The sequence below is a fragment of the Watersipora subatra genome, chromosome 6 (assembly GCF_963576615.1).
Source record: "Watersipora subatra chromosome 6, tzWatSuba1.1, whole genome shotgun sequence".
Classification (NCBI taxonomy): Eukaryota; Metazoa; Bryozoa; class Gymnolaemata; order Cheilostomatida; family Watersiporidae; genus Watersipora; species Watersipora subatra.
In genome coordinates this window covers 40449024-40462775 of record NC_088713.1, presented here as the reverse complement: position 1 = coordinate 40462775, position 13752 = coordinate 40449024, and the positions used below count along the sequence as shown (strand labels likewise).

General features: G+C 32.8%; 1 protein-coding gene across 1 annotated transcript in view; it reads left to right on the top strand.

Moving 5' to 3' along the window:
• LOC137398254 (angiopoietin-related protein 1-like) overlaps nt 1–12641 on the top strand; it is a 16968-nt gene extending 4327 nt beyond the window's left edge. Inside the window, exons 2-5 of the mRNA XM_068084362.1 lie at nt 6559–6777; nt 6880–7016; nt 11429–11546; nt 12490–12641. Coding sequence (XP_067940463.1) covers nt 6559–6777; nt 6880–7016; nt 11429–11546; nt 12490–12641 — 626 coding nt within the window. The remainder of the gene's footprint in view (nt 1–6558; nt 6778–6879; nt 7017–11428; nt 11547–12489) is intronic.
• The last annotated feature ends 1111 nt before the right edge of the window (nt 12642–13752 follow it).

Sequence of the window (13752 nt, the reverse complement as noted above, 5' to 3'; positions counted from 1 at the left end):
CCTAAGCTCTGAGCTGCGCTGATGAGGCTTTAATAGCCGAAACAGTACTGTCTGTAGCATGTATATATGTATATATATATATATATATATATATATATCTATTTATATATTTATGTGTATATATATATATATACATACATACATACATCCGCACAAACGTACATTTGTACATACTTACATACATATGTATGTATACATAAATACATACACACATACATACATCCATGCATGCACACATACATACATATATACATAAAAACATACTCACATACATACATAGATACATACATGAATATGTACATACAATACAAATACTCTACATACATACACACACATACACATGCTTGCATACACACATACACACATACATAAATATGTACGTACATACCTAAATGCACACGCACATACACATGTTTATACACACGTATATACATGTACAAACCTGCATGAACACTTGGAATTTCAGCTAGTTTATTAGCAAAAATTAATTCACTGGGAAAACAGGGCATCACCACATCAAAGCCTATTTTGAGATCACCAAAATATATTAGACATAAAACTTTCTAATTCTAATTTTCTAATTTTGTTGTTTGCAACACCAGTTTTTTTATTTAATGTATCTCAGTTCTGACTCAGCTCCAGTAGGGTCTGCATGCCACGTTGAAGCGAATAAATGGCGTTCTACAGAAGCACTACATGGCAAATGATACTCTACTATGAAACACCGTGGTAACGCTAGTATTTCAAAATTTTGTTTAATTCTAAATAAATTCTTAAAAATTTCAAAATATATAAATTAAAGACACCAATTAGACTTCCAAATTTGCAGTATGAATTGGATAAAGCTATGAACGGAATAACCAGTTAGTTTCAGAGATTCATTTTGAAAAGATAACTAAGAAGAAGGGTCCGTGCAAGCAACTGATGATATTATTGACAGACTTCAATGCTAGTCATTAATGTACAACACCTTTCTAATATTTGAAGTAGGCTGCCAACACAGATTAAACACTTTACTGATTACAACTTTCATCCTGAAATTAAAAATATCGGAAATCAATTTTATATTTTCAGCAAAGAAAAGATGGTTTTAGCATCAAAGTAAATGTAGTAAAGGGAGAATTTTAATTTTAAGAGATGAATGAGATTGCTTATGATTTATCAGTGTATTCTATTATTGTATATCCCACCTAAACAGAAGGTATCTACGGTTCTTATATGCTGTCTCCAGCAAGCCAGCATTAAGCTTTTTTTGTCTATCCCCACTTTATTCTACTGATTGTCATCAGATGCAGTACTCTAGTGACAATGAAAGAGCTACATGTATATGATATCATCAGAGATGTTTCCCAAGCTTTGCTTACCAACCACTATAGTGTTGAAGCAGCGGGTAACTTTTTCGATCTTAAACTATCAGTACATGTAAATTTGCTGTGTTCTACTTTCAATTCACAGTTAACATAAATAAAATAAATCTATTTGTTTCATTGCCAAGTTTTTGTTAATTAAACCTTTTAAGGCCATTTGCATATTTTATAATTATATTAAGGTAATACTAAATTTTAGCGAGTGGGCTTAAAATGCAATTCATTTGCAGAATCAATACATACGAGGTCAGACTATGGTAAAGTTTAAACCTAGTATAAACGTAGTGTAAACCTTTTTCTGATGCAATACTTAGATTACTTTGAAATGGAAAACATTGACTTGATAGCGTGTAAAAAGGCAAGTAGTAATCTGTTCATCATATTTTTATAGGAAGTTTTTCTCTCTCATTCTGCGTGAACCTGTGTACTGCAAGCTCTATCTGCCTGTCAGCTGTGAGAAACAGTGCATCTGGAGAGTGTCATTTATTCTCTTCAACTTTGTACGCCCACCCTACTGAAACAGAGACTGGGCTGACGTACATCGAAAAGAGAAAAGCTGCTACTGCAAAAAGTACCACCGAGGTACATATGAACATGTTATGACATCAGTTAGAGAATGACCTGCTTATGAACAAAGAGCCAAATAGCTTTCAATTAGTTTCAAATCAAATGATATCTAACATTCCTGCTACTTAATAAGTATTATACATGATATAAGCCTCTAAACAATGACAAACTTTAAATTCACCATGGATTTTATAAGTAAGCTAATATATATGTAATTACAATTGTACACACATTCACACAGACTTACATTCATTGGGTTGTACATATTTGTGACTTAGCTGTTGACATATATGTACATACTGCCAAACCTCTGCACATTTGTACATTAATACATATGTACTTTCGCACATTTGCACAAACGTACATCCGAATGTACATACATGTATACACGAATACATGCACACATTCATATATGTAGACACGCATACATTCATACATGCATACACGCGTACAATCATATTTGCATACACACTAAAACGACTGTATTCAGAAATACATATATTCATACATACATACATATATACATGCATGCCTGCATGCATGCATCTGTGCATATAGCGTACTTGCAAACCTGCAAGCCTGCAAACCTTCATACTCGCTTTCGCTAATAAACATTTACATGTGTAAATTAGTAGTATTAGTGAAAGCATATAATAAACATAGTATAAAAAACATAATAAACAAATAATGTAATGTTTTTTGTAAGTGTACATGCATATAGGCCTATATGCATATATGCGTATATACGTATATGCATATATACATACATGCCTATATGCATACATACATATATGCATACATGCAATGTACAACTATACATGTACACATACATGTATAGTATTCATGTAAGCATATATGCTTCCACGTATTTTCCCAAGCACTCATAAATGCATACGGTAATACATGCATACATGCATACATACATACATGTGTAGATGTGTACATACATACAGACATATGTACATGCATGCATACATATGTGCATACATGCATACATGCATATGTACATATGTGCACATGTATGTACATACATGCATACAAACATGCATACATACATATGCATGTACATACACACATACATGTGCATACATACACATATATGTACATACCAACACATGTGTACACGCTCATATACAATTATACATGAACATACACACTTGCATTTATGCATACATTAGGGTATACATGTGTACATACATGCATAGAAACATGTATTTTTAAATGTATATTTTATGTTTGTATGTATACATGTTTTATCTAGGTATCCATGTTATACAAGTATTCATTTATATCAAAATATTACTCACATAAACATGGTATATATTGTACTCAACCAATATGTATCTAATTATATACTTCTAAGTGATCATGTGTTGGTGCCTTTAGCTATAGACATAGCACACACTGATTATTTCACTCATGCAGTCACGCGTGACAATGCCCCTGTTGAGAAGTATTTTTCGTAAGATTTAGATAGTTTATCAGGGACCATGGTCAATTCTCCTCTCGCGGACCATTATTGCTATTCCGTGGAAAGATCCTCAGCATTACCTCTACGTTTGGTCACAGAAAGACCACCGAAAACTCATATTTATGTTTGTTTTGTTTAGTTTGTTTTTACATATTTAAAAACCTTTGATAGATGGCTGGTGGAATCGTAACCTTTTTTGTACCCATGCACTTCAATGCAAAAACTGTTATTCATTCAACATAGTCACAATTTTTTTCTGAGTTTAAAATAATTGTATCATTTCTGAATCATCTTTTATTGTAATCTGAGCAAAACCGATTTAATTTGGCTAGAACTTGCTAACTCTTGCTAACTCTAAATCTTGATATTTTCATTTTATTTTTACTAATTTATTAGTATGTATTGTAGTTAAAAAGTTAGAATGGCAAATTTAAGTATATGTTAACCATAAAGTAATTTTCTGACCAGAGACCTTTCTATTACCCAAGAAACACTGGTAGCAGCACTGGTAAATACATGTATATACATGTATTTATGTATATTATTTGGTGAAAACAGATTGGGCACCAGCAAGGCGGCCTAAGTAAGCCAACCACTTTCTTCAAGTTGGTTACTGAGTAGAGGTCAGCCAGCTGAGAAAGAAAAAGCCATAATGCGTAGTACCAGAGAAAAATATACAGATTTACCACTCACACATACATGGCAAAGTAGCTGCCGCCTTATTTTTCATTTGCATTTGTGTGATCAAAATATCTTCATACAAAGATATTTCATGTTCAAACTATGACAAAGTTAATATTAAAGATCTTTATAGCTAATGTGTTTACAATAGGCAGTATTAGGAGTCTTTCTTATACATGTATATGTACTTATAAGGAGCTGTGTTTCAGAGCTGGTTACATGATGGTTTTTTAATGCAAGTGGCACTGGTAGGATATTATATGTGCACTTGCACTATAACTTTGTAATGTCTAGGTAATGCATGAATTTCATCAGTTGGCTCTTCTTAGCAATTTATGTCGTGGAAACATTTGGTGTTAATCTCATGCGTCAACTTTCATTCTATTATCCAAGTTCGTTACTCCTACTATTTGCCTTTTTTATCAGTTTAGTGCTTCAAATGTGTCAACTCAATTTTTTTTTGTTTAGCTGGAGTCACAATGCTGGCTGCTCTTAGCTGTATACTAATATGTGTTTTTTATATATAAACCTAATTTAAAAAACAGTTGCTACTGCTGAATCTAAATAACAACAAAAAAATCTCTGAAACCATTAGGTGGACATTTTTTAAATTAGCAACACATATTTGTGTATCTGGCAGAACAAAAACGATGCATAGTCTGCAGAACTCCTGACAAGCTATTACCAAACCTATGTCAAATGCTTGCACTGTAATGACTACCTACTCTAATTTGACTCGTTCGAGCAGCTTCACACTTCGCTATTAACTTTTGTTCATAAAAAATCTCCTAAACAGATTTACTCTAAACTAACGGAAATAAATTTTACTTCTAATGTAATTGAGTGTGTCTTGCAATATGTTGGGCAATATGCTTGGTTTAAGTAAACACACTATCCAAAAGGGTATGAGCCAACGGTCTACTTGAGGGGCAAAAAAAGAGAGGTCCAAAAAACAAATATATGAAAATAGGTTTACAATTCAAAGCCAACCTTATTCATCTACTGTTGTCATTTGAGTGTACATTTGGTCATTCATGTACCAAAAATATTTCTACTTTCAAAAACTTCAACACAGAGTAAAACTCCACAGTGCTGCTAATATTAAATAAACATTAAATCCTTTGTTTGAATTTTTTGTCTTGAATTTATCTTTGTATTTCATATATGCATATACATTCAAATTTTATAGATGCAAGATTTTTATGGTACAGAAGAAAGTTTTACATGTAACACAGTTCCATCGCCACGAGTCTATCAAGGTTAGTATTCAAAACAAACTAAAAGTGGTAAAAGAGATCTTAACCATTTGTTTACTGTAAATGAATTAACCCTTTTGTAGGTGGTGCGACGTTAATGTCGTTTTGCGATATCGATCGTAGTGGGTGCTGCGACATTATTGTCGATATCGTACGCACTATGTATTAAGACTTACTACTGGTCTGTGTTCACTTTTCTATTCAATTAAATACTTTATAAAGTAAAATAACACATGTGACGACTTGAATAACTACATTTTAGACTTGTATCTTCTCATTTCAACTTGTTTTGGGCAATCGTTATCAAACGTCATTAAATGTTTTTTTTTACTCAGTAAGATACTAGGCCTTTTTCCCCGTATCGGATTTTATGCTTTTATGTGAACAAAAAAACTTGCTATTGGTCTGTGTTTGTTTTTCTATCAAATTAAATACTTTTAAAGTTAAAGAAAACATGTGAGGACTTGAATAACTACATTTTAGACATGTTTCTTTTCATTTCAACTCGTTTTGGGCGATCGTTATCAATATCGATATGTTTTTTTACTCTTTAATAGTAAGATACTTAGCCTTTTTGATCCGACATGATTTTTATGCTTTACCATTGTTGTCGATGCCCTTTCTTTGTGCCTTTTTTACTTAGTGAGATCCAAGCATTGATCTTTTGGGTACACAAAATAAAATTCATAATCATGGCTTCATCTTCCCAACGACCTGCTAGATCAACTCGAAAGGCCCAGTTTGTTTTGGCAGATTCTATAGTTGATGACTCAGACAATGACTCGAATTTTTCTGATGTCAATCTAATGAACTTTGATATAAGTGATGAGTATAGTGATGACGATGCTTCTGTTGTCATTTATCCCAATTAGACATGCCAAATGCCTTGTTATATGATACCAACCTATCATACAACCATAGTGTTGCAAAAAATATCATTTCAATAAAGTTTCAAAATTTTCATATTTCTGAAAAATTAATTCACCTAGGAGGATCTGAAATAGGCTCAAAAACTCACCTGCAAAATGGTTAATTTTGTCTCATTTGGTTAGAAGTTTTTGTTTGCATATAAATTGTTTTGTAACGTATGTATAGCATCAGCTCACTAAGCCTTACATATTAGTGTTTATTTGGAAAAAAATTGAATTTAGAATTGCAAGTATGAATCTATAGTTCACCATCATTGGCATAAATATGTTACCTGTTTGTATTTCAGACTGCCAAGATGCATTTGATAATGGAGAAAGAAACAATGGAGCTGTGTATACCCTGTATACTGACCCTGAGTCTGCACCTGTCTTAGCTGTTTGCCAGTTTGATGATCAATCTGGTTGGACTGTAATACAGAGAAGACTAGATGGTACCATTGATTTCAACAGAGGATGGGATGAATATGATCATGGTTTTGGCAATCCACAAGGAGAGTACTGGATAGGTAACCAAGACATATGTTCAGTCACAATTTGCATATATAATTTTCATTTGTCTGTTCACTGGATGTTATACTTTTTTGAACCAAACTAATGTATGTTTAAAGGTTTGGAAAATATTTTCCATTTGACTAAGAAGAACCAGAAAATGAGTATATTTCTTGAAGATCATGAAAGTCAGTCAAGAACAGCCAATTATTCCTTGTTTCAAATAGAAAACAAAGGGAGCCATTACCAACTTTTGGTGAGTATTTTTTAGATACAACTGTATCTAAATTTTCTGATATATTATGGAATTTGAGTTATTTCTGCGTTTCACATAATCACGCCATATTAGAGTAGAAATAACTAACTTACATATGAACTTTCAATTATTATACTCAAGTATCCAACCATGGGGAATTGAGTCATAGGCCTTTTTGTAATCAATCCAAGCCATGGCAAGATTGGTTTGATTTCTCCTGCTGTTTTGACAGACCGTCCAATCTACCAGTAACTGATCTTTGGCTCCTCGGGTGTTGCGCCCAATTCCTTTCTGAGCACTGGTCATATAGTGACTCATGTGCTCTATATATATATATATATATATATATATATATATATATATATATATATATATATATGCAGGCAGCTAGCAGGGAACGCATACACTGAGCGGCATAATCATGTCGCAGGTATTGTGTATAGAAGTCTATGTGATGAGTATGGCCTTAATAAACCACGATACTGGTGGGAAGCTCCTGGTAAGGTCAATGAAAATGACCGCGCTAAGATCCTCTGGGACTTCTACATCCAAACTGACAAGCATGTCCTAGCAAACCAACCAGATATAGTGGTGGTAGACAAGGAGAACAAGAGGGCTACTATAATAGATATAGCAGTACCCAATGACTACAATATAGCCAGCAAAGAAAAAGAAAAGGTAGAGAAATATCTCCCTATTGGAGAAGAAATTGAAAAATGCTGGAATGTAAGAACAACTGTAATCCCAGTAGTCATTGGGGCACTGGGCGCAATAACACCGGCACATAAAATGTGGCTTGCCCAAATACCAACAACAATCAACTCAGGTGAGTTGCAGAAAAGTGCGCTATTGGGAACAGCTAAGATCTTGAGGCGAGTGCTCAAACTCCCAGGTCTCTGGTAGGAAACCCGAGTTAGAGCAGAATTTACCCCCCATACGGGGTATCCGGGGTGAGGAAACAATTTTTTTATATTTATATATACAGTTAAACAAGGATAACTCGAACTTCACGGGACCGAGCAAAAGTGTTCGAATTATCAGAGCGTTCAAGTTATCTGAGCACTGTCACAAGTCCATGTATTTACTTATTTATTAGTAGATACATGTACATATGCAAACTATAATATAAATCAAAAGCACAAATGGCTTGTTTCAAATTAAATGCTTCTAATGTAAAGTTTAAAACGTTTTTATCAAAAAGTATGAAGATTTTTCTATCACTTGAGATTGGTTTGTTGTTTGAGGTGATGTTATTGCCAGGACGTTTTTTTAGATTGACATTGGCAAAACTTGATCGTTGTTGAAATGCTCAAAAGAAAAGACATCTTTTTCTTTTGAGCGTTTTACCCACGATCAATTTTGCCGATTTTTCTTGAAGTTTATGCAACTTCAAGAAAAAATTACCAAAGAAAAATCCCTTACTTTACTTGGGATTCGTTAAGAGCAACACTCCGAAGCAGTTCAATTAAAAGTTTTACGAGGTTTAACGGTACATTGTATATCACTCACGCTTTTGGAATGGATACTTATTGAATGTACACACGTAATCTGTGTTTAGGTCAAACGATGAATAGTTTTTTTAGGTAAGACAATGTATACGTTTAATAAAAACAATTAAGACGTTTTAAACATTCAACATTCCGAGGTTGATTCAACACGGAATCAACGTCGGAAAACTATTCGTCACGGGCTAGCCGGATCACGCACTCAAGGATTTCCGCCACGCACATACAAAACAACATGCTGTTTTTGTTTTGTATGTGCGTGACGAAAATCCTTGCGCGCGTGACCTGGCAAGCCCGTGCTATTAATCGTATAGCAGTATAAATCAAATTTTACCAAACCTTTAGAAAAGTCGTTGACAAAATTATTTTGCCGATGGTGGTAATAACAACGCTTATGAATTACAAAAATATGAGGTTTACCTCTATGGCTTTGAATAAAGTGATTTTCTAAAGCAATAACAACCGTTTTGGTAGCTGTTTGGCAAAAAAACAGTTCGAATTAACAGTGTTGAGTTTGAGTTGTCTATAGCAATTTATCATTACGTGGGAACGGACCAAAGAGACCGTTCGAATTAACCATGTGTTCGAGCTATCCGTGGACGAGTTATCCATGTTTGACTGTATATATATATATATACATTTATATATATATATATATATATATATATACATTTATATGCATTTATATATTTTTATATATGTATAATTCAATATACATATTTATATACAATAGAAAACAATTATTATGAAGACAGTAAATTTTCAGTAAAAGCGCCACAAATTTGCACTCCACAGGCGAGGTTAGACCAAAATGCAAAGTGTGCCAAAATGCTAGAAATTGGCTCGATGTTATAATCATGTGATTTAGTGCCAAGTGTAACCAAGAAGATAACTCTTAGCAAGTCTGCAATTAGAAGACAACTCATTTTTTGTATTCATTGTGTTCAAGTGGGGTCTGCATATTGTGAAGTATTTTTCTAGCAAACATAGTTTACACCGTTTGGTTTTGTTTGTATATGGTTGTGATTGAGCTTATGTTTTCCATGTTAAGTCGTTTGTTGAATTGCTCTCTTTCAACTTCCAAATCAGTTTGCTAATTTCTGTGTGATGTTGTTGGTTATTGTAGGTAAAGCAAGCTTTATGATTGCTATATCTTATTTCAAGTTCTGTTGAGCATAGTCCTGTGTAGATGTAGGTTGATGCGTGGTTGTCTGAACGATTATTCACTGTTGCTTAGTATATCAAATTCTTAGCTCAGCATTTTGTTTCCAAAGAGAAATTTGTTTTTTGTCTGCAGCTGTAAATTTTTTCATAGTCTTCTCTTGGTATAGTTTTTGTGAGTTTATTATTGCTTGCATCAAATATTGCCTTCATGTTTGGCAGTACTGAGTAGCTCAATTTTTATTTTTGTCTATTAAACGTGGCTTGGAGTGGGTGTTTCTTTAGGAAGCATGTCGTAACTATGTTGAAGAGTTTTTTTCCAATAATGGTTGCAACATTTGCGCCGGTTTGGGGGTTTTATCGTGTAATTTACTTTGTGTGTTACATTTTACGGATTTTTGCATGTTGGCACCATATTGTAGTTTGCTGGTGCATTCACTATTGTGGAGTTCTCGTTGCTATGGTTGCACTGTGCTGTTAAACTGTTGTTAATTTGATTAAAGTTTGTTTAATCATTTGTTCACATTGTCTGCTCTATTTTTCAATATAGAATGCGGACGATTACTTTGTTTGTGCACATGTAGTATTATATTACCCTGCTTTTAGAAAGTTTTGAAGCTGCAATTTTGTAGATTTAAAATGAGGTCAAGAAAGCGTACTGATCATTTGTTTGCTTCTATAGAAATTTTGAAGTTCTTTTTCTTAAATATGTTGCATATTAGTTTTTTTTTTATAGCTTGTGGTGTACCATTGCAAACCACAAGTTCGGCATATTCTTATAACCCAATACTGCAAATCAGGTTTTTGTGTATTTGAGTCAGTAAGCAAGTCCCCACTAATTCACAAGTCTCTGCATCTCGAAGCTACCCATTATCCCGTCAAATCACCTATAAGTGTCTTTCTTTGACCAAGCCGTGTCCTTGTGAAATACAAGCATTTTTTGTATTGCATTATGATTGTGTTTTCTTTTTCGGTCAAGACGAAAAGTCACATGTATATATTTATATACACCACAGCTTTTGTTGTCAATGTACATATTTTGTTTAGATCTGGTGTCTTTATTAATTTGTTCTATAGCTAATGGGTTGTGCACCACATATATTCAAGTTTTTTTTAAATTTTACCCAAATCATTTATTTGTAGGGACTCTGGACCGAGTGTTTTTATACTTATGTATTACACAAAAACACATATTTTTTACTTGGAGATTGTCATTCTACATATTTTTTCTCGACAACTTTTTGATTGAAATGCATATTTTAAAATTGCTCTCTTATATACTGTGCAAATATACATATATATATATATATATATATATATATATATATTTATATATATACATGTATATATATACATGTATATATACAATATAAACTACATTTACATATGTTAAGTAAACCGCACTTGTAATTTTACACACTTACAGGCAAATTTCTCTTTCAGATAGCTATTGTGTTTATATATTCCACATTAAAGATGAAACGATACATAAAGTAAATGTGAATATATATTTTATTAGCCTGTAAATGGGTAGTTTAATAATTTATAGCAATACTTATTGTAATAAAACAATATTTAATTGTTGGTAATATAATCATCACTTTCATAAAGATTTCCGATGACAAAACTTTCTATTTGTAAACACTGTTTGGCTTACACTCCGTGGTAGGTAGAATTTTCACTTTGCGCCCGCAGAATGCTTGATGAATCTGTTTTTCCAAACCAACCTACATGTCTCAATTTTAGGTAAGTGGTTACAGCGGAGATGCAGGAGATTCTCTCTCTTATCATCATGAAATGGGCTTCTCTACTTTTGACGATGACAATGATGGTCACTCTGAAAGCTGCGCTCTTACCTTCCAAGGTAACATAGCAAAATCATATAGCTGTTTGACAAAAAAGAGGGGCATAATATTTTTCCTAATAAACCGCAACCAAAAAGACCTACAGAGCTGTCAATACCTTTGACCTTGATAGCATCATTTACATCAAACTATGGCGACAATAACTTTGCCTGACATGGTATAAAATATGTTATCATAAAGTGGATTAACGAGATGCTTGTGGAAGCTACATGTACTCTACCTAACTCCGGTTTTTCCCTAAACATGCATTGTGATTGTGTACAAGATCTTTTTTCAGATTTACCAAATCCTATTTTTTCACATGTAGACTCAATGCATGACCTAGTTACGTAAAACTAGGTCTTTAATCTAACTAAATGTCAAAGAATATTTTTTGAAATTCATCAATGTAACTCTAAATATAGGGAGTCAAGAATTTTCCTTCTCTAAGATGTATGTAGAGTTTACTTGTACGTGCAATGTTGGATAATGCAAATATGTATGTATGCAATCCAAAATTATTTTCATGGTTAGGTATCAGGTAGATAAATTAATGGTTTTTTGCTTGAATGAACTTGAAGTTTATTGTCTATTATTGCATTGCAAAATATTATAGCAGCGCGAACGGTTACTAGTACGATGTTATTCACCTTGCGATCAGCTCAGTTTTTTCAGTAGTGATGGAAACGTAATGTTCAAAATTGTTGATTTCATTGTAACCCATATCATTGTTTGAAATTAAGTTAAATGGTTGGCTGACAAGTTGTACTTGGTATTTGACAATGTCATAGTGAGTACTTTATTTTCATCCTTTAGGGTCTTGTTTATTTTTGCCGCTTGATTTTCACTAAAGTTTCACAAGGTGTTAGATATAGTGAATGTAGCTGACAAGAAGGACTCATTTTAATTTAAAATGTTTAGCAAACCTAAGGTTGTTTCTTAAAATTACATGCATATTTTTAGGTGGCTGGTGGTATGACGCATGCGTAAAGGCTAATTTAAATGGAGTATGGCATGATGCCAACAATGCTCGACCTTCGACATTTGGAGTGGCTTGGTTTGCTTGGAAATATCCGTATTCCTTTAAAACTGTGTACATGATGATTGGTAATTGAGACCACAAAACCTCAAGTTAAATAAGACAGTTTCAATATTGTTTCATCTTATGTCATATGTTTTCCTTAGTTCTTGGGATACTTTATAGTCGCTGTCTTCTAATTTCTATAGTTTTGGGATGACCTCTTTATTTTTTTGACACAAACATAAATAGTAAAGCAATCATTCTGCTTATTGTGGGAGGGTTATTCGTCAAATAAATTGATGTCTTTCAAAGCGTAGCATACTTTGTCAAGATATTTACTACAAAAAATAATTTCATATACCGTACATCAAGGTTTGAAAAATGCTAAAAGAATAAAATAAATCTGGTGAAAATTGCAATAATCTGAATATTTTATGGGATATGGTGCAGCAAACTGCTGCAACACTACTTTTTTTATTTGAGTCTGTATACTATATTTAGTAGGAGGCAATATCACATCGTATGAGAAGAAAAGACTAATATGTATTCAACTAGATCAATAATTAAACATTGCGTGTATGTGGGTCTTTTGTTGACCCCTGCTCAAAAAAAACCCACAAAAAGGGTTACTGTACATAGAGAGTAAAATGACTAATATATATATATATATATATATATATATATATATATATATCGTGAAACCTCTAATTGAACGATGCCTTTATTTCACCGCTACCTCTATTTGACCACCACTACGAGTAATTAGTTAGAAAACAGAGCATTCAGTATATTAATGTCTAGCAATACATATATATGCATATATATATATATATATATACATGTATATATATTTATATATATATATACATATATATATATATATATATATATATATATATATATGCATTTACATGTATATATATGCATTTACATGTATACATACATTTATATAAAAAAAATATATAAGTATATATAGGTATACAAATTTAAATTTTTTTTCTCAAAGTATGTCTGTGTGTCGTATATTTGTCTGCATTCCAGCTATAGCTATTATTTGAACGGCTGAGCGGAAAAATGCTGAAATAACGTCTAGAAATACCTTCATTTGAAGCCATGCTTATTAACTAGCTTATTGGAACTTTCAATTCGCAATATGCCACGCTAATAGCTTGACCGATAGAGTTGTTTGACAAAGTTTTAAAACC